Source organism: Salminus brasiliensis, chromosome 8 (genome assembly GCF_030463535.1).
Source record: "Salminus brasiliensis chromosome 8, fSalBra1.hap2, whole genome shotgun sequence".
Lineage (NCBI taxonomy): Eukaryota > Metazoa > Chordata > Actinopteri > Characiformes > Bryconidae > Salminus > Salminus brasiliensis.
In genome coordinates, this window is record NC_132885.1 from 17,934,432 (window position 1) to 17,955,032 (window position 20,601).

General features: G+C 39.3%; 1 protein-coding gene across 1 annotated transcript in view; it reads left to right on the forward strand.

Moving 5' to 3' along the window:
• The window catches only part of neb (nebulin), a 58,046-nt gene that overhangs the window by 24,371 nt on the left and 13,074 nt on the right, over positions 1-20,601 (forward strand). The window contains exons 57-119 of the mRNA XM_072685125.1: positions 57-260; positions 377-481; positions 615-722; positions 826-1,137; positions 1,254-1,457; positions 1,680-1,784; positions 1,885-1,992; positions 2,089-2,400; positions 2,507-2,710; positions 2,839-2,943; positions 3,059-3,166; positions 3,253-3,564; positions 3,708-3,911; positions 4,032-4,136; positions 4,223-4,330; positions 4,423-4,734; positions 4,834-4,938; positions 5,060-5,158; positions 5,310-5,411; positions 5,510-5,617; positions 5,766-6,077; positions 6,200-6,304; positions 6,393-6,497; positions 6,829-6,933; positions 7,022-7,129; positions 7,253-7,363; positions 7,535-7,732; positions 7,830-7,934; positions 8,024-8,128; positions 8,232-8,336; positions 8,430-8,537; positions 8,626-8,739; positions 8,829-9,026; positions 9,275-9,379; positions 9,491-9,595; positions 9,732-9,839; positions 9,939-10,046; positions 10,133-10,240; positions 10,348-10,452; positions 10,637-10,741; positions 10,916-11,014; positions 11,124-11,228; positions 11,335-11,439; positions 11,591-11,695; positions 11,817-11,921; positions 12,020-12,124; positions 12,208-12,312; positions 12,413-12,517; positions 12,632-12,736; positions 13,655-13,759; positions 14,589-14,690; positions 14,845-14,952; positions 15,047-15,151; positions 15,247-15,351; positions 15,446-15,550; positions 15,648-15,752; positions 15,838-15,948; positions 16,035-16,145; positions 16,274-16,375; positions 16,494-16,598; positions 17,031-17,120; positions 18,981-19,094; positions 19,201-19,305. Coding sequence (XP_072541226.1) covers positions 57-260; positions 377-481; positions 615-722; positions 826-1,137; positions 1,254-1,457; positions 1,680-1,784; positions 1,885-1,992; positions 2,089-2,400; positions 2,507-2,710; positions 2,839-2,943; positions 3,059-3,166; positions 3,253-3,564; positions 3,708-3,911; positions 4,032-4,136; positions 4,223-4,330; positions 4,423-4,734; positions 4,834-4,938; positions 5,060-5,158; positions 5,310-5,411; positions 5,510-5,617; positions 5,766-6,077; positions 6,200-6,304; positions 6,393-6,497; positions 6,829-6,933; positions 7,022-7,129; positions 7,253-7,363; positions 7,535-7,732; positions 7,830-7,934; positions 8,024-8,128; positions 8,232-8,336; positions 8,430-8,537; positions 8,626-8,739; positions 8,829-9,026; positions 9,275-9,379; positions 9,491-9,595; positions 9,732-9,839; positions 9,939-10,046; positions 10,133-10,240; positions 10,348-10,452; positions 10,637-10,741; positions 10,916-11,014; positions 11,124-11,228; positions 11,335-11,439; positions 11,591-11,695; positions 11,817-11,921; positions 12,020-12,124; positions 12,208-12,312; positions 12,413-12,517; positions 12,632-12,736; positions 13,655-13,759; positions 14,589-14,690; positions 14,845-14,952; positions 15,047-15,151; positions 15,247-15,351; positions 15,446-15,550; positions 15,648-15,752; positions 15,838-15,948; positions 16,035-16,145; positions 16,274-16,375; positions 16,494-16,598; positions 17,031-17,120; positions 18,981-19,094; positions 19,201-19,305 — 8,265 coding nt within the window. The remainder of the gene's footprint in view (positions 1-56; positions 261-376; positions 482-614; positions 723-825; positions 1,138-1,253; positions 1,458-1,679; positions 1,785-1,884; positions 1,993-2,088; positions 2,401-2,506; positions 2,711-2,838; positions 2,944-3,058; positions 3,167-3,252; positions 3,565-3,707; positions 3,912-4,031; positions 4,137-4,222; positions 4,331-4,422; positions 4,735-4,833; positions 4,939-5,059; positions 5,159-5,309; positions 5,412-5,509; positions 5,618-5,765; positions 6,078-6,199; positions 6,305-6,392; positions 6,498-6,828; positions 6,934-7,021; positions 7,130-7,252; positions 7,364-7,534; positions 7,733-7,829; positions 7,935-8,023; positions 8,129-8,231; positions 8,337-8,429; positions 8,538-8,625; positions 8,740-8,828; positions 9,027-9,274; positions 9,380-9,490; positions 9,596-9,731; positions 9,840-9,938; positions 10,047-10,132; positions 10,241-10,347; positions 10,453-10,636; positions 10,742-10,915; positions 11,015-11,123; positions 11,229-11,334; positions 11,440-11,590; positions 11,696-11,816; positions 11,922-12,019; positions 12,125-12,207; positions 12,313-12,412; positions 12,518-12,631; positions 12,737-13,654; positions 13,760-14,588; positions 14,691-14,844; positions 14,953-15,046; positions 15,152-15,246; positions 15,352-15,445; positions 15,551-15,647; positions 15,753-15,837; positions 15,949-16,034; positions 16,146-16,273; positions 16,376-16,493; positions 16,599-17,030; positions 17,121-18,980; positions 19,095-19,200; positions 19,306-20,601) is intronic.

Here is a 20,601-nt window from a genome sequence, read left to right on the forward strand (position 1 = left end):
AATCCTATTTGGTGTGATTTAAGTTAATATTTCTTCCTGCTTGTGTGTTTGATCAGGCTGTGTATAAGGCTGATCTGAAATGGCTGCAAGGCCTGGGATGGGTCCCCATTGGTTCACTTGATGTAGAGAAAGTGAAGAAAGCTGGACAAGTTCTCAGTGAGAAACTTTATCGCCAACATCCAAGCAACTTCAAGTTCACATGCACAACCCAAGATATGGGAATGGTCTTGGCTAAAGCCAATGCAGAAATTGGAAATAAGGTATGGTAACACTGCAATTTATGTTTTTATATTCACTTCATTAGTTGTTCTGAGGTGAAATCTTTTAACTCTAGCAAAAGCTGGAATCTCTAATAGATTTCTTTTGTTTCCAATAGAAACGTTACATTGAAAACTGGGAAAAAGAAAAGACCAAGATTCACATTATGCCTGATGCTATGGATATTTTGCTTGCCAAACAGAACAAGGTTAATTACAGTGAGGTAAGGTTTTTTCTATATTGTGTCCTGAAGCTATGATATTGAGTACAGAATTCATGTGAAGATTTTTTTTTTTTTTTGCTTAAATCAAGTTCATTTCAATTTTTTAATCTATTCATTTCAAAATCTATAACAGAAAAGCTACAGACTTGCCAATGAAGAAGCCAAGAAAAAGGGTTATGATCTACGTGGCGATGCTATTTCTATCAAAGCCGCCAAAGCATCCAGAGACATCATCAGTGACGTGAGCATTTTATTATCTTGCAACTTTCTGTATTATGTTGAAAGATTAATAACGGATTATGTGTTAAGTCAAGTGTTTATGCTCTGCCACTTTTTCACTGTAGTACAAGTACAAGGCTGGATATCGTAAGCAAGTCGGTCACCACATTGGAGCCCTGAGTGTCAAGGATGACCCACTGCTCGTGCTGGCCTTGAACTCAGCTAGGATTGCTAGTGATGCCCTGTACAGGAAGGACTTCAACAAATCCAAGACCAAGTTCCACCTCCCAGTGGACATGCTGGCATTCGAGCTGGCAAAGAAGAATCAGATCCAAGTCAATGATGCCAATTACAGAACCTACCTGCACAACTGGACCTGCCTCCCAGACTCCAACGATGTTGTCCAGGCTAGGAAAGTGTATGATCTGCGCAGTGACGTAAGTTTTAAATGAACATTTTTGTCAGTTAATTGTTCTGAACAGTTGCACATGTTAAGTGTTCTGTTTTTGTTTTTATACTTGTAATAATTAGAAGTAATATTGCTTTTATTTAGGCTGTATATAAAGCAGACCTTGAGGACTTGAAAGGCATTGGATGGGTCCCAATCGGTTCTTTGGATGTCTTAAAAGCCAAGAAAGCAGGAGAGATCCTCAGTGATCGCCTCTACAAGCAAAAACCAGACACATTTAAATTTACGCAAGACATGCAATCCATGCCCATGGTCCTGGCAAAGACAAATGCTGACATCAAGAACCAGGTAAAATTTGATTACAAACTAAAAATGAAGATGAATCAGTATTTTTCAATATTTTTTCGGTTAATTTGCTTAAAATATATAATAAAGTTTTCAAAATTTCATGCATTCCCCCAGTGAGAATTATTTGTCATCATGCTTCATTCTGCATGTTGCCATTCATTAAGTCCTCATATCATTGATGGCACAAATGTAACAATGGTCCTTTTTTCTATTACTTTTCAGCGTCAGTATATTTCAGCCTGGGAGACTGATAAGGTCAAGATCCATATTAATCCAGATACCCCAGAAATCCTACTCTCTAAGGCCAATGCTATTGTCAATAGCAGGGTAGGTTTCAGGTGTTAGTGGGTGTTTTCATTTTTTTCTAAATGTATGTATTATTCACATTATTAACTTGTGTTTTTCACTGTCTTTAACCCATGTACAGAAACTCTACAGGGCAGGAGTTGAAGAAAGCTTCAGAAAGGGGTATGACCTTAAACCTGATGCTGTTTCCATAAAGGCTGCCAAAGCATCCAGGGACATTGTTAGTGACGTGAGTATTCAATTGAATTATTTTTTCATTAAACTATGTGAATATTGTGTATTCGATTAGTTTCGAATGACCCTTAACCCTTTAATATTTGTTTAGTACAAGTACAAGACTGGATATCGTAAGCAAGTTGGTCACCATATTGGAGCCAGATGTGTCAAAGACGACCCATTGATCATGCTGGCCTTGAACTCCGCTAAGATTGCTAGTGATGCCCTGTACAAGAAGGATTTCAACAAATCCAAGACCAAGTTTAATCTGCCTGTGGACATGTTGAATCTTGAACTGGCCAAGAAATGTCAGATCCAGGTCAATGATGCCAACTACAGAACTTACCTTCACAACTGGACCTGCCTGCCAGACTCCAATGATGTCGTCCAGGCCAGGAAGGTTTATGACCTGCGCAGTGATGTAAGTTTTTTGGCATGGCTATTTACTCAAGTCCCTTTTAGTGCACAGCTTTCTTCTCTCAGATCATAGGTGATAATCTTTGCCTTTTTTTCTCTTATTAAAAAAGGCTGTGTACAAAGCTGATATGGAATGGATCAGGGGCATGGGCTGGGTTCCTATTGGTTCTGTGGATGTAGAGAAGGTGAAAAAAGCTGGTGAAATCCTGAGTGAGAGGAAATACCGTCAACATCCAAGCAACTTCAAGTTTACCAGCAAAACAGATTCTGTCCCCATGGCTCTTGCCAAAGCCAATGCTCAGGTTATGGACCAGGTACATGTATTGTAATTTTGCTTGTAAATAAATAGTGAGAAAATGAATAATAAGAATTAATTTAATTTATTGTCACATTCAAATTGGTAACCTTTTTTCTTTCTATTTTAACCTTTACTGCTTTGCAGAAAGCTTATGTGGATGCCTGGAATCAGGAGAAAATCAAAATCCACATCATGCCAGATACACCTGAGATTGTATTGAGCAGACAGAACAAAATAAACAATAGCATTGTAAGTAACATGGCACAATATACATGGCTGGACATAATACAGTTATACAGTTATAATTATACAATGTTTAGCCCATAAACATAACCCTGATTTAATATTTCTAATCCTATTACAGAAACAATACCGTCAAGCCTTTGTTGACAGTCTTAATAAAGGATACTTCCTGCCGAAGGATGCAGTTGCAGTTAAAGCTGCCAAGGCTTCCCGGGACATCATCAGTGACGTAAGTGTCTGTACTCTGAATTAGGAAATAACATCAGATATGTATACACAAATCAAATCTAAGTTCTCACTGTTACAATATTGCAGTACAAGTACAAAGCTGGCTACCGAAAGCAACAGGGACATCACATTGGAGCCAGATGTGTTCAGGATGACCCCCTGCTTGTACTGGCTTTGAACTCAGGAAGAATTGCTAGTGATGTCCTGTACAAGAAGGACTTCAACAAATCCAAGACCAAGTTTAATCTGCCTGCGGATATGCTGAATCTTGAACTGGCCAAGAAATGTCAGATCCAGGTCAATGATGCCAACTACAGAACTTACCTGCACAACTGGACCTGCCTGCCAGACTCTAATGATGTCGTCCAGGCTAGGAAAGTGTATGATCTGCGCAGTGATGTGAGTATAGTTCTGAAAAACTCCATTTATGTATCACATTTATGTGTATATATATATATATATATATATATATATATATATATATATATATATATCATATAGTCATCATCATAGCTGACTAGGTTTTAATACTTTCCTCCTAGGCTGTGTACAAGGCTGACCTAGAGTGGCTGCGTGGAATTGGCTGGATGCCACAAGGCTCTGTTGAGGTTCTTAAAGTCAAGAACGCCCAGAAAATCCTCAACGACAATTTATACAAACAGCATCCAAGCACAGTTCCATTCACCAGTGCAGCAGACCTGCCTGTCATTGTTCTGGCCAAGCAGAATGCTGATATCCTCAGTGATGTAAGTCCCTCTCATCCCTTCCATAACTGTGTGTACAGTAAAATCACTGTGACTGAAGAAAAGTAACATCTTTCAGAAAACAGAAGTTTTTTTCATATTTTCTGTTGTCTCTGATTACAGAGGAAATACAGAGAGGCCTGGGATAAGGACAAAACAACTATCCATATGAAACCAGACACACCAGCATGTATTCTCTCCAAGGCCAATGCCATTGCTGTCAGCAATGTAAGTGAACCCCTCAAATATCTATTTTTTTAATGATTTTTTCAATTTAAACTGATTGTTTCACTGACCGGTTGTCCTGCTTACAGAAAATGTACACCAAAGACTGGGACTCCCAGAAGGCAAAAGCATACCAGATCAAAGAGGACGCTGTCTCTGTTTTGAAGGCTAGAGCTTCTAGAGACATTGCTAGTGATGTAAGTCTTCTGACAATACTTTTACAGTAACATACGAGTGTATGGCTTTTTGATGTGCACAAAATGAGCTGTACTTCTTTTTCTTGGTGCAGTACAAGTACAAGGAAGGCTATCGTAAGCAAGTTGGTCATCACATTGGAGCCCGAAGTGTCAGAGATGACCCACTGATCATACTGGCCATGAACTCTGCTAAGATTGCTAGTGATGCACTATACAAGAAGGACTTCAACAAATCCAAAACCAAATTCAACCTCCCTGTGGACATGTTGAATCTTGAACTGGCCAAGAAATGCCAGATCCAAGTCAATGATGCCAACTACAGAACTTACCTTCACAACTGGACCTGCCTGCCAGACTCCAACGATGTTGTTCAGGCTAGGAAGGCGTATGACCTCCAGAGTGACGTGAGCTGAAGTTTTATTCTTCAGTATGTTTGATCATAAGCCGTTGGGTTACTGGTTTCATGAAGTACACATTCCAATCTTTCTTCTTATGATGGACAGGCTGTATACAAGGCTGATCTGGAGTGGCTGAAAGGATGTGGCTGGAGCCCCCATGAGTGTATAGAAGTCAAGAAAGTCAAGAATGCCCAGCAGATCCTGGCTGATGTAAGTCCATGAAAGTTATTCTTCTATTTTTGAAATAATTATGTAGCTAAATACTTTCAGAACAGTATAGTTTAATTTTTTTTTAATAAATGCTATTTTTTTTCTTGAATGCTGTTTATAGAGAGGCTACCGTGTGAAGCTGGATGAGCAGAAGTACACTATACCTTACGACAGGGTTGACATGGTGTGTGCAAAGAATGCTGCTAATGTGCTCGATGAGGTGAGAAATACTATTTTTAAAACCCCCCAAAATAATTGCCTTTTAGATTGTGATGAAAATGATTAGAATTTTTCTCGAAACCCTTGGTTGATGGTGTATTGAACATGTATTCTAAAGAATTTACTTTCCTCTGTGTTCCTCTGTGTTCCAGGCAAGCTACCGTCAGGCATGGCACCGTGATAAGGTCAAATACACTTTGCAGGATACCCCACTTCTGGCAACAGCCAGGGAGGTGGCCAAGAATACTCATCCAGTACGAGATCCTTTTTCTGTCCTTCCTTTTCTTCAATTGCCAGTGAAATACTTTACGAAATTAGCATAGACTGATTTATTCCCTTTCATCATGTACAGACACTTTACACCAAAGACTGGGATAAGATAAAGGCTACCTCATACTTCATGCCTGGAGATGCTGTTCCCATTAAACAGTGCATCAACACCAGTAAAGTGCAGAGTCATGTGAGTTAACAATCCAGCAATGTTTTTGTTTCACTAATGTAATATTGAATGCTTGATATTTATTTATCCATGTGAAAATCACTAACATACGAGCGTATGGCTTTTGGTTTGTGCACAAAATGAGCTGTACCCTTTTCTTTTGGTGCAGTACAAGTACATGGAAGGCTATCGTAAGCAAGTTGGTCATCACATTGGTGCCCGAAGCGTCCAGGATGACCCACTGATGGTGCTGGCTGTGAACTCTGCCAAGATTGCCAGCGATGCCCTGTACAAAAAGGACTTTAACAAGTCTAAGACCAAATTTAACCTTCCTGTAGACATGTTGGCATTTGAATTAGCCAAGAAGTGTCAGCAGCAGGTTAATGACGATAACTACAGAACATACCTGCACAACTGGACCTGCTTGCCTGATCAGAATGACGTTATTCAAGCCCGCAAAGTCTATGATCTTTGCAGTGATGTAAGTGTTACACATTTTTTACTGCTTCTGTGTAAATTCATGTATTTATATACATAAACACAAACATGTGTAAACATGTGTTAAGATAATAGGAGATTCATCATCTCTTCCTCTCTTTCTAGAATGTATACAAGGCAGACTTGGAATGGATCCGTGGCTGCGGATGGATGGCAGCTGATTCTGTTGATCATGTTAAAGTCAGAAAAGCCCAGAAGATCCTTAATGATGTGAGTGCTACACCAGAATTATTTAGTGCCATTTAGTATGAGAATTCATCACCACAGACTGACCTCTGCTTCTGCTTTCTCTAAACAGAGACATTACAAGAAAAATGCCATTGATAACTTCAGCAAGTTCACCCTTGTTGTGGATCGCCCTGAAATTGTCTTGGCCAAGGTTAATGCTTTCAACCTCAGCGATGTAAGTTATTTATTATTTGGTTATTTGTAAGTTATTTGGCACCAGTTGCAGTTTAATAAGACTTGCTAACTTTCAAATGAATAAATCAACAATCAGATTTATTGACCATAATTATTTAAATTGACATTGGCTGATTTAGAACATGTGGAGTAAATTCCTTTTTTTATTCATAAATCTTAATGCATAAAATAATTTATTTATTATAAAATTGTTTCATTTATTAATGTTATTTTAGGATATATTTAAATGTTTATATTTATATGCTTACAAATGTCATTATTTCCATTTCCTTTTCCCCACTTATTAACCCATTTCCTATTGCATTGTATAGCTGAAGTACAAAGAGTCTTTCAACCTGGAGAAGGGTCACTACATTGGATCTGAAGATACACCACAGCTGGCCCACAGCAGGGAGTTTGCAAAGAACATCAGTGAGGTAAAGCACTTACCACTCACTCTTTAATGCTATTTTATAAACAACTGTATATGTGAATAACCTTGTTGTGTTACATGCTTTTTTTTAGAAACTGTACAAACTCAAATGGGATGAAGCAAAGGCCACTGGTTATCAGCTGAACCATCAATATATGCCACTTACAGTAGCCAAGAAGAGCAGAGACATCGTCAGTGATGTGAGTGCCTATTTAGTGTTTTAAATGTATACAGTCAGTACATTAAGTAATAAGTCTAAGACAATGTTAAAGAAGTAATGTATGTTTGTCTAGTTATTGATTGCTAGATTTAATTTTTTTCAGGTTAAGTACCACGATGCTCATGAAAAAGCCAAGGGTCACTACTTGGCTGGCACTCTGGTTGACTTCCCTGAGGTGGTCCACTTTGGCAAAATAGAAAAGATGAAGAACCTGGTAAGCTATGCTTAACATACAGTATATACAGCACATTCCTTCTGTCATATAGGATTTCAAATACAATCCTCTTTTTATGCCTTAATCAAGTAAAATATAATGGTATTGTAATAATGATAAAGATACGTAGCTTTTTATGCTAAATAATTAAATTATGATATTTTTGTACAGAGAGACTACCATAAGGACTATCATACAACCAAGACTAAGCTACACATTCCTGCTGACATGATCAGCCATGTGGTTGCTAAAAAATGTCAAGACATCCTGAGTGATGTGCAGTACCGTACCTACCTGCACCAGTGGACGTGCCACCCTGACCAGGATGATGCTATCCGCGCTCGCAAGGCCAATGAGATCCTGAGTGATGTAGGTTTTTTTTAATATTATTTCAAATCAAACTCTGTTTGTGTTCCCCCAGACCATGTAAGGTGAATGTGTTGTATTTATTGAACTTTTCCTCTAGGTGTTCTACAAAGATGACCTGAACTGGATGAAGGGCATTGGCTGCTATGTGTGGGACACGCCTGAAATTGTGCGTGCCAAGAAGTCTTACGAGCTCCAGAGTGACGTGAGTAGCAGATTTCAAAGAGAACAGTCAGCTCTCCTTTAACTGAATATGTGTATTAATGCTGTTCTTCTGTGTTTGTCATTTAACAGATCAAGTATAAGGCAGAGGGTAAGAAGGAGTTCAATAACTACTCCATTGTGACAGACACCCCTGTGTACGTGACTGCTATTCTGGGCCACACATGGGCTAGTGAAGTATGTCTTTAAGAATTTATTTACTGATGAATGTTGTTTTCAGAAATCTTCAGAAGCAGTGTTTTTTAGCTAGATTTACACATGATTTTCACTCCATTCACAGCTGAACTACAGAGAAGCTTATCACAAAGAGAAGCACTTGTACACCACAGTTCTGGACACCTATGACTATGCAAGATGCTACAACCTGAAGCAACTCTACAGCACTGTAAGTAATTAAGATGTCTCAAGATGATTTTAAGAAATGTAGCACAAATGTACTAGTGCTGAGTTTCTGAATGATTTGTCTTTTCACCAACAGAAAACATACTCTGCTGTCTGGGACAGAATCAAGGCCAAGAGCTACAGCATCCCTCATGACTCCCATGCATTGGCCCATGCCAAACAGCAGAAGGTCATCCTGAGCAATGTGAGTCCGACTCAGTAACAGCTTCTCAAAATCCAAACATTTTTATATGTAATGAACATCACTAATGAGATTACTGTGATTTCTGCAGGTGAAATACAAGGAGGATTATGAAAAGTTCAAGGCCCTTTACAGCCTGCCTAAGTGCCTGGCTGATGATCCAGCCACTGCCAGATGCATCAAGGCTGGTAAACTCAACCTGGATGTAAGTGAAGAGTAATGAGTCCATGTGGTTGACCAGATCACAGCCATGATGCAGTTTCTAATTGCTTTATCTCTATATTTTTACTACAGCGTCTATACAGAGAGAAATGGGAAAAGACCAAAGCCAAAATCCATGTGCCTCCTGACATGCTGGATGTGGTGGCTTCCCGCAACACCCAGAAAATGATTAGCGAAATTGATTACCGTAAATACCTGCACCAGTGGATCTGCCTGCCTGACATGCAGGTCTATGTGCATGCCCGCAAGGTCAATGAGCAGCTAAGTGATGTGAGTAAACCCTCTTATCTTAGATATTTCAATATTATGAAGTGTTCCTGTTCACACATTACTAAATGTTAATTACGCACAGCTGAAAATGTAAAGGTTTCTGTTTCGTACCACAGTTCCAATGAAAATAAGTTTCCAGTATAATTTCACTATGAAAATCAGTGCACTGCTTCTTTTAGACTTTAAAAAGTGCCATTTTTTACTCATTTAGCTTCTCTGACATTGTCTGAATACTCGTTTCTCCACAGATCTTCTACAAAGATGACATGAACTGGCTGAAGGGAATTGGCTGCTATGTTTGGGACACCCCTGAGATTCTGCGCTGCAAGCAAGCCATGAAGCTGCAGAGTGAGGTAAGTGTGGACTGTCTCCTGCTCAGCATCTCATACATGGTCTTTTTTTTTTTTTTCTTGCTCACACTTTTTTCACTCTCTGTTTAAACCCTTTTTGATTGCCTCTTTCAGGCACTGTACAGAGCTAAGGGAATTGAGCATTTAAAAGACTACTCTGTTGTGATGGAAACTCCTGTTTATGAGACATGCAAGATGAGTGCCCAGAACCTGAGTGAGGTAAGTAAAATATAATTCATCAATATGATTGTAAACATTTTAACCAAATACATTGACCATAGTTTGAACCAGCATTTTAAATGGGCATAGAGAATTCCTGTCCTATCCATTAACTCCTGTCCATTCCCGTCCTCAGCTGAACTACCGCAGTGACTATGTCACCAATGTAAAGGGTAAAAACACTGCTCCTGCCGTGACTGTCGACACTGAAAGGGCTCGTCTGGCCAACTTCATCCAGAGTGACGTAAGATTGCTTTTCCTAAGTCCTTTGCCATTTTATCTGCAGCACAGTGTTGAGTCACTCTCAGATTGAATGCATGACATCTCTTTTCTTTTCATCTAGAACATTTACAAAGAGGCCAGCAAGAGCTTTATGCCCACCGGCTATGCTCTTCCTCATGACACACCACTTATCAAGCAGGCCAAGGCCACCAGCATCATCGCCAGCAATGTAAGGCTTCTTAATGTCCTCCACAGTTAAGGTATGTTTATCTGATGCTGCCATTATGTGTCAACTTGTGCTTTGGTCATCTCTAGGTGAAGTACAAGGAAGCTTATGAGCTCATGAAAGCCAGGAGCTATAAACTGGACCCCAATGGTGTCAATTTTGTCACCATCAGAAAGGCCAACCAGATCACCAATACAGTAAGACAATTAGACACAAATAAGAAACTTGAAAAAATACATTACTGCTCATGTCAGTGAAACTATTTTTTTTCTGAAATATTCTTGTCTTCATTTCATGCTTTCAGCGTCTGTACCGTGCCAAGTATGAGAAAGAAAAGGACAAGATTCACTCTGTATATGACACTCCTGAGATCAAACAGGTTAAGGCGACCCAGGAGGCCATCAGTGATGTAAGTAACCCCTATTTGATTTCTCTCTCTTTCTCTCCGTATTTCTGTGTATAAAATATACATTCGCTTAGTGCTTGTGTCAGCAATTTTATTCCATTTATTTTATATTAAGTTAATATTTTAGTTTGATTTCTTTTTCTAAATCACACTATTTACACTGAACGTCTTCTGTGATACTCTATAGGTTTGTTATAAAGAGAAGTACTACAACAGCAGAGGAACACTGCTGCCCATGCCCATCACTCCACAGCTGATGCACTGCTTCCACGTCAATGAGCTGAACAGTGATGTATGTATCCTACATTTACCCTACATTTAAATACACTTATAAATATTCAGTCAATATATGCATATTTAAATACATTTATGAATATTCAGAAATAGATGACTGAATATTCAGATATAAGAATAAATATGTACTTTGTGTGCTTCCTATAACTGTATTTGTTTTCATTCGTTGTAGCTGAAATACAAAGAGGACCTGCAGTGGCTGAGAGGCATTGGTTGCTTTGTCTTTAACTCCCCTGAAATGGTCCGCATCCGCGAAATCAACAAATTCAGGGTAACTAATCATCATCATTATCATCATCGTCTACCCTATCGTCTGCACAAATAAATAACATATGTTCTTCATTCTAACGCTAATTAATATTTTACTCTTCACCCTCAAGACTTCCTACGATGTTGACGCCAAGAAGAACTTTGCCAACTTCTCTGTGGTCCTGGACACCCCTGAGTATCAGCGTGTGTCTGAGCTAAAGACCCACATAAGTGATGTGAGTTGATCATTGAGCTGTTTCAGGTCATGGTATTGTAGAAATATCAAATAGATTTTAAAATGGCCACTTAACTTTTTTATGTGATGTCTCTTTCTACTCACAGCTGGTGTACAAAGCTGACGGCAATGTACAGAAGACCAAGTGCACCAGTACTGCAGATGCTATAGAGTTTAAGAGAGCCAAGTGGGCCCAGACCCTCACTAACAAGGTAAGGTACTTTTATATATATATAAAAAATAGATTGTTTTTTTTCTCCATTAAATATCCTTTGATATGTCATATGACATACTCATTGACTTGGTTATAAAATACAATGGTTTTAACCCTGTAAGTAAAAATACATTTTTCTGTTTTTGTAGTGGTTGTACACTGGCCCTGCTTCCAAAGAAAGAGCCTTCTACACCCCAGAGTCACATACACCAATGTTGAACCATGCCAGATCGATGAAAGTGGTGTACAGTGAGGTGAGTCTCATTATCAGTGAGAACCAGAAAGATTTGATCTGCACATTTTCATACTTTTATATATATGTTTTAAAATCTTGTAATCATCCTGTTATCTTTCTACTATACGTCCTATTTCTAGATCAAGTACAAAGAACAGTATGAGAAGATGAAGCACAGGTACACTGCTATCCATGACACACCTATCCTGATTCGTGCCAAAAAGGCCTACCTTAATTCCAGTGATGTAAGTATAAGTCATTTTCTTACCTAACAGCTATTACCTTGACTTGTAGTTAATTTATTGACCCTGTTAACATTATTGGTGGTTATTCCTCCCTCTAGCTGCGCTACAAGGAGACCTTTGAGCTAGCCAAGGGACACTATCACACTGTTAAGGATGCCCTGGACATTGTTTGTGCTAAGCGGGTCAGAGATGACATCAGTGAGGTCAGTGAAGAGCTTCTTCATTTTTAAATCAGAGGGGAATTGATCCAGAGTGCTTAGGCCCTTACTGTCTGCTCCTATCACAGGTTAAGTACAGGGAGAAGTATATCAGCACATTGGGCACCTGGAAGTCCATCCCCGATCGTCCTGAGTTCTTCCACAGCAAGATTGTGAGAGACTGCATCAGTGATGTGAGTAAACTTTGACTTTCATGTAAGCTGTTGCCTAAGTCTGTATAGCCAAATCGGAGATAAATATTTTAACATTTTAACTCCTTCTCATCCATATCAGATCAAATACAAAGAGGATCTTGACTGGCTGAAGGGTGTTGGCTGTTATGTGTGGGACACACCACTTTTGGTCCAGGCTGAGCATAACAAGGCTCTCTACAGTGAGGTAAATAATTTTATTTCTGAACTGATACAAGGAAATCAGATCATCAACACATTTCTAAACTGACAAAAAATTGACACCTCTGTTTTTTGTTTTTTGTTTTCTTTTTGTTAACAGAGACTCTACAAAGCAACATACGAGAAGAACAGAGGCAACTTCAAGTACACATGTGACACACCTTTCTTTGCAGCTGTCAAACAGGCTTCTGGCCTTATTAATGATGTAAGTTACACTGAGAAGGCTGTATGTTCATGTTTTTCTGCTTTTCATAATATGTTTTATGTATATTTTATAATATACAATTCATTACATTATATGTATTTATGTTATGGCATATACATTATTAATATGCATTTCTTTCTCCAAATACAAAGTAGATTCAAGGTTAATTTCCAGATGAGTACACTATAGATGCCTTTTTACTATGAAACATGTTTTAATAACTGTGCCTTCTTGGTATGTGTGTCTTGTTTACCTGCATTCATTTCTTTTTCCACTGGATGAACGTTTAGCAGCCTTCTCCTGGGTGAGTGGTTAAGCCTCACTACACTGGAGGCAGGTATCTTTAACCATTCCTTTGATATTCTGAGCAGAGATCCTATCGTGCTGATTATGAGAAGTCTAAGGATAAGTACACCGTAGTTGTTGATGACCCTAGAAACATCCTGGCTAAAGAGGCCAACAAGATGAGCCAGGTAAAGCCCCCAGCTTTGGTCTGACTCAGGGGCCCAAGCATGAGGCCAGCTCCGACCTGCCGGATGGTGCCGTCGCATGGTCACAATGTCACTAATTCACGTTTCACTCTCTCTTTTAGGTGCCTGCTACTGTGCAATGCAAATGGAGTCTTTGAGTGTGCAGTATAGCATCAATCTGTATACTCCAGAGAGTATGAGAATACAATACCATTCCCTTATATACAAGACATGCCTGTTAATAACAGTGCTTCTGGCTCAGAAAAGCCTCCATTTTTAATTGAACTTATTAGAGTCACCTTCCTGGATGTAACAGATTGATATAAGCAGCAGGCCACTCTCTGGACTGTAGAAGCTAGTGTCCTTTCCCTTTCTTTCCCTTTGTCCCTACTCTGGTAGCATGACTTCTGTTTCTGTATGTGTGTGTGTATGTCTTCTCTGTGGACAGAGCAAGTATAGATTCAGGGCCAAGGAGCTGCTCAAGAGCGGCTGCAACGAGCTGCTCCGCCCTGACATTCTGAACGCCTTATACAACTCTAGCATGTGGAGTAAGGTAACCACCTGCCTGCAGGCAATCCCAAAGGCCACCAAGAAATCTAATGCCTCCATTTAATAACTCCACAGTTTGTGGTTTGGTGCGATCACCATCACTACTACTCTCATCAACCCATTGCTTCATAATCATTCACATGTGATCTGTCAGGTGTGAGATGGAGGATTCTGCAGAAGAAAGCAATCTTTCATATGCACATTCACTTTGTATCAGACTGTTTTAGCCTGTACTTGAATCAGTCCCTTCATTTTTTTAATCTATTGAACTGACTAGAACCACTGAAGCCTGAAGTTTTTCTTCAGAAGAACAGTAGCAGTAGAGTAGTGAGTAGTCTTCTTCACAGAGTGCCGGTAACAAGTATCATCAGTATCATCGCCGTCTCGTTACGTAATGTAGCCTGAAGTTGCTTTCAACCTCCAACATTGGCTTTTCTAAGTGTTGCTTGCTCTTATGTGCATGAATAATCTGCTGTGTGTTAAGAGTTATACATATGATGTGACCATCATAAATACCTAACACATACAGTTGCATGCTTTCTGCTGGCTGGATTCTAGTCCAAGGGAACACAGTTTTGCTTCTCAAACCAGAGTCAGTTCTGGTCATGATAAAATGTGTTAGCCTTGCTAAAATCCCCAGAAAATCAAATCAGCATTAATATGCACTGTAATCCTGTCACTGCATCATGCTCCATAGTTCTGTTTTAAATAATATAAATATTATATTAGATACAATATGTGTAGTCTGATTTTTCTTAATAAATTGATGTTGGGAACGTTAGTACGGGAACTGACAGACTCTAACTTGTGCATCATATGTCCTACTTCCTCAGTGGAGGTATAAGGAGCAGTATGAGCGTCTCAAGTCGAAGTACACAGCAGTTCTGGACACCCCTGAACACCAGGTCCATAAGCGTAGCAAGCAGATCAGTGACGTAAGGCATTTTCTATTTTTCTCTTTCTTCTCAACTCTGTATTCAAGCTCTGAATGTGTATAATCTGTAATAAAACATAAATCTTTACATTCTGAGGTCATATTAAGAGAATAAATGAACTTTTGACATGCATATTTTCTTTCTTCCTTGTTAGATCATCTACAAGATGGAGTACCACAAGAACAAGGCAAGAGGCTACACTCTTGGCCATGACACTCCTCTGAATCAACACATGAAGAAGGTCAAGGAGATCACCAGCAATGTAAGTGTTTGCAGTTCTGTGTGCAGAGCCTATAAATCTGTCAAATCTTATACAAGACATTCTTCTGAAATCTACATCACACATTCTTCTCCAGCTGAAATATAAGGAATTGTATGAGAAGAGTAAAGCTCAGATCAACATGGCTCCTGATGCTTACGACATCCGTGCTGCCAAGGAAGCGTACAAGAACATCAGCAATGTAAGTTTACAAATTTCCTCAGCAAATGCTTGGATTCATGCAATTTATTTCCCAAAGACTTGAGGTTTCATCATTTATTGTCCCCTTTCCTGTAGCTTGACTACAAAAAGAAGTATGAAGCCACCAAGAACAAGTGGATTTGGACTGTGGACAGACCTGACTTTGTCCATGCTCAAAAGATCAACTTTCAACAGAGTGATGTTAGTTCTGTTTGGTTTTCAGAGCTCGATTTCACTTGTTGCTCCCTGAGAATAAGACACGCAATGACTGAATGAAACCCTTCACCTTACACAGGTTGAGTACAAGTATGACAAAGAGATGATGAAAGGCTGTGTGATGCCTGTCGCAGATGATAAGTACACACTTCTGGCCAAGAAGAACTCTGAGCTTGCCAGTGATGTGAGTACAAAATCATTTAAATGGGACCTTAATGAATGCAAGCTGTTGATTGACTTATTTGATTGACACACTCTGTTTGTTTGGGCTCGTTCAACAGGTTAAATACAAACAGAAGTATCAGGAGGCCAGGGGACACTACATGGCCGTCCTTGATACCCCTCAGATTCTCCATGCTAAATCTGTGGCTAGCCTGGTTTCTGAGGTAATACATTCATTTACATGTAATGGGTATTTTTTTATGACATTAGAAAATGTAATGTCATAATAATTTCAAAATTATTTTGCAGAGCAAATACAAGCAGGCCAGCAAGAAGGAGCTCCAGTCTGGCTCCTTCACCACTCTACCTCAGACACGTGAGACAGCCCACAGCAAAGAGGTGGCCAAAATCACAAGTAGTGTAAGTACAGGTACCAGGTTTGTTCATTTTAGGAAGCTAGTTGGACTGTGAAAGTCAGTCTAAATTATCATGTAAACTTTCCACAGAAACTGTACAAAGAGAAGTTTGAGAAGGAAAAGGGCAAGTCTGAGTACAACAATATGACTGTACCTCCTGATGTGCAGCATGCCATGACAGTAGCAAAGTCCCAGAGCAATGTAAGTATATTTGGACACAACAATACCATTACCGACCAACCAGTGAACTGACAAAAGCAATGTATGGTTTTAGATCTTTAGATCATTAATATTCCTCAAGTTAACCTCTGAGAGCTCTTCTTTTGTAGATTGCTTACAAACAAGAGGCAAAGGCCAAATTGCACTACACCCCTGTTGCTGACCGCCCAGATATCAGAAAGGCTACTCAAGCTGCCAAACTCATCAGCGATGTAAGTACATCTCATAGGTTTCTGGCATCTTCTCTGAGATGCCTTGTTGGTATAATGCAAATTATTGGTATTATGCAAGTCACTCTAAGTTGAACTGACTCCAATGTTGTGGTTTTAGGTGGGCTATCGTGAGAAGGCTCGTCAAGAGGCAAGCCGTGGAGGGTCTCTGATCAACCGTCCTGACATCACCTTGGCCACTGAAGTGTCTAAATTGACCAGCCAGGTGACATATTTTTTCCTTTATCTAGCCTTCTTTAGATAAAGGCTGATCATTAAGTTCAGGTTTTTGTAATAATTGCCATGTCTCAAGTTACTGTTACTGTTTCCCCATTCACCCAATTTGGCATGCATGTTATCATTGGACAGCAGACTTATCATAATAACTGTAGCAGTAGGGTTAAACGCTCTATAAGCGCTTTTCTTGCCCACCAGCATTAATACCAGTGTCTTATTCTGTCCATGTGATCCCTGACTGTCCTTTATCTGTATACCCCTATATACTTGACCCTTTCTGTCCCAAATCGATTGCTTTCTAATACATTCATATATCCGTCCTACATTCATTTATTGTCCTCTCCCATCCATTTACTGTCCATTTTCATTGTCTTGTCCCATGCTCACTGCTGTCACCCTGCCATCTCACTGCGCTTTATAGGTGGAGGCCAAGCCTTCCCTCCATGGAGCTGCCTCCTATGATACCCCCCAGATGCGGCACATTAAGAAAATGAGTGCCCTGACTAGTGATGTAAGGAGGGACCCTGAATCCCAGGGCCAGTGACCTTGTCGCCTGTCTTGTGTCTCTCTTTCTCCTTCTTTCTCTCTGTCCTCTTTCTTTGACTGACTGGTTGATCTCTGGTAGCCCTGTGGCACTCGCTGTAATTTTAAGGAAATGGACTTACCAACTATCTACACTTTTTATTTACTTATTCCCCAGAAATCATTTTCCCCTTTTTTTTGCATTTTTCCCGCCAGTTCCACTTTCACACTAACTCTGACTTTGCTCTTTGTCCCCTTGTGTGTTTGTCATGCAAGCTTTTGCCTTGTTGCCAAGCATAGTCAAGTAATTTGTTTTCATTTTTCAATGACCGTCCTATTGAATGTATAATTACTATCTCTTGAACTTTATCAGAGTCAGTATGTAAATGTCAGAATATGATGTTGCATCCCTCACAAATACTGTTGAAATGAGGACTGTGCAGATCCATTTGACCTATCCACACATTTGAATTGGCCACAAGCTTCCAGTGCTCAGAGCATTAGGTGGCATTGTGAATCTGCTGTTATTAACAGATGTTCATGACAGATGTTTATTTGATCTGCACTGTCCTCATAGAATTCTTTTTTGCTTGTTGTTTGTTCCTACAAAACAAGCTGATTCCTCTACAGATCCTTCAAAATATTGGAGACATGATTCGAGCCTCGAAATTGTCTTTCTCCCACTTCATACCATACATATACATATATATATGGTTGGGCGGTATCCTCTTGTTTGATGCTGTTAATGAGATTTTTATTAATATATTATGTAAAATATTATTGTTGTATAAGGCAGAATGGGGCAGTGTGTCGTTATTAGCAGATTGGATCCATTTTGTGCCATGTCAGTCTGTGTTTTAAGGTACTATATATTGCATGTATTGAGTATTTTCAATTTTAAATTAAAATCATAATGTTCAAATAATAAGTGACTTCGTAGTAAGAGAAAAACAGTGCAGTGTGGGGTCAGCTAGCTCTAGCGATTGTAGCTGGGTTAGCTTTTAACCTACCGAGTCCTGCCAGAAAAAAAAAAAGATAAGCTGGTGCTTTCCCTTTTGATGTGTGGTTAGTTCCAGTTTGGTAGTCAGTTGAGGCAGTCCAGTCCAGACTTTTAGTCTAGCACCGATACCCACTTGCTTTCCTTGCTTTTGTTTTTCTGCTTGCCAAGTTTGAGCTCCCTTTTTTGCCGACACTGGCACACAGAAAAACGTGGGTATGAGGTCAGTTGTTGTAGCAACCCGTATTTCCATAACTGGCGTTGATGTGCTTTTTTCAATAATACAGCAATATATTTTCCTGAAGTGGCAGTTACATTTTTGGTGAATGTGCTTATTAGACAAACACAGAAATTTGACACATCATGATCTAAAAACCACCCTATGTGACCCCCTAATCATTTACCATCATACCGCCCAACACACATGTGTGTATGTATATATATGAAGTAGATGTTCTGATGCTCTTGTATGTTTTGACTTGAGTGTTGTCTGACTTGAGCTTGCCACCTGGTGTTATATAATGAACAAATAATCTCATAGAGAATGCCTGATAATGGTAATCTGAAGCAGGTGATTAATGTGCATTGATTGAAGAAGGAAGGTTAGAAAGCTAAAATAATTTCCACTTTATTGTACCCAGGTGCCAAGCTCAGATTTCTGGCTACTCAACTCTGTTATGGACTTCCTTTCCAGTTAGCAAGCCTCTATGGTCTACTCGCTGTTCTTGAGTGCATGCTGCTATTGTGATGATACTGTTGACTGTAATCTCTCTCTTTTTGTTAGTATTTTGACTTTTTAACAAAGCAGTGTCATTGCCATCATCTAATATTTCACTGTTCTTTTTAAAAAAGGTGAAATATAAGGAGAAGTTTGACAAAGAGTTGAAAGGAAAGAAACCCCAGTATGACTTGAAGAGCAGTAAGATTTATCAGACTCTGAAGGATGCCAGTGCACTTGCAAGTGAGGTGTGTACCTCGAATGAAAATAAACCTTTAAAAAATAAATAAATAAAACATTTAGAAATATGAAGCTGATAAACCATATTGTTGGGTTTTTACCCCTCTGTTGCAGGTTAAGTACAAGGGTGACCTGAAGAAGATCCATAAGCCTGTGACCGACATGGCCGAGTCTTTGGCCATGCAGCACAGCCTGAGTACCAGCAAGCTGTCCAGTGACGTAAGATTTCTAGAAAAACATTTGATTTACCCAACCCCACCTTCACCTTCATGTAGGTTCTCCCTACACACCGTAACCACCTACTGCAACCTACCCTGTAATTCCTTTTGCATAACAGCACTATTAGAACCATCTATTTCATTCTCATTCACAAATACTTCACCTGAAACACTTACCCATTCCTGACGGTCATCATTTGGTAGTGACCCTCACCTTCCTCATCTCTGACCTCAAACCTCTTCTCTTACTAGCACTTCAAACTTTAAACTTTTACCTTTTTCCTCTCTTTACCTTCAAGTGACTGTACAGACAACCTAATGGAACCCTAACAAATGTATATCTATTTTTTCCATTAAAAATAACAAATGAATGGAGTTGTCTATTAAAAATAACAAATCAAGCTCCCTTTCAACACCCATATAATCTTCCTCCTTACATTTTCTTGTTTTCACTAATTTTACCCCTTAACTTTTATATTTTTATGTGCTATATACCATGCCAAGTAGTGCTTGACAGTTTGTGAAACATTTAGAATTTTCTGTATTTCGGCATAATGTATGTATTTGCATAAAAACTTTATCCAATTTTCCAAAAAGTTCTAAAACTAGATAAGGAGAACCAAATCTAACAAATGAGACAAAATATTACACTTGGTCATTTATTTATTGAGGAAAATGATCTATTATTACATGTTTGTAAGTGGTAAAAGTATGTGAACCTTTGCTTTTAGTACCTGGTGTGACCCCCTTGTTCAGAAATAACTGCTGGTAACTGTTAATTAGTCCTGCATATCAGCTTGGAGGAATTTTAGCCCATTCCTCCATACAAAACAGCTTATATTGGAGGTTTCCTCACATTATCCGCTGCTTCAGATCCTTCCACAACATTTCTGTTGGAGGTTAAGGTCAAGAATTTATTCTTCTTTAACCAATCTTTTGTAGAACAACTTGTGCACATGGTCATTGTCTTGCTGCATTAACTATGTTCTCTTGAGATTCAGCTCACAGATAGATGTCCTGATATTTTCCTTTAGAATTTGCTGGTATAATTCAGAATTCAATAATGGCAAGCCGTCCTGGCCCATATCCAGCAAAACAGACCCAAACAATCATACTACCACCCTCGTGTTGATGAGGTTGTTAGGCTGGAATGCAGCAGTTTTCTTGCTCTCTTTCTGTTGGTGGACTTAGTTGCTTAGAAGTTACCTTGTGTTCCTTTGGACTATTACATTCTTTGCTCTTGGCGTGATCGTTGTTGGTCAACCACACCTGGGAAGGGTAATAATTGTCTAGAATT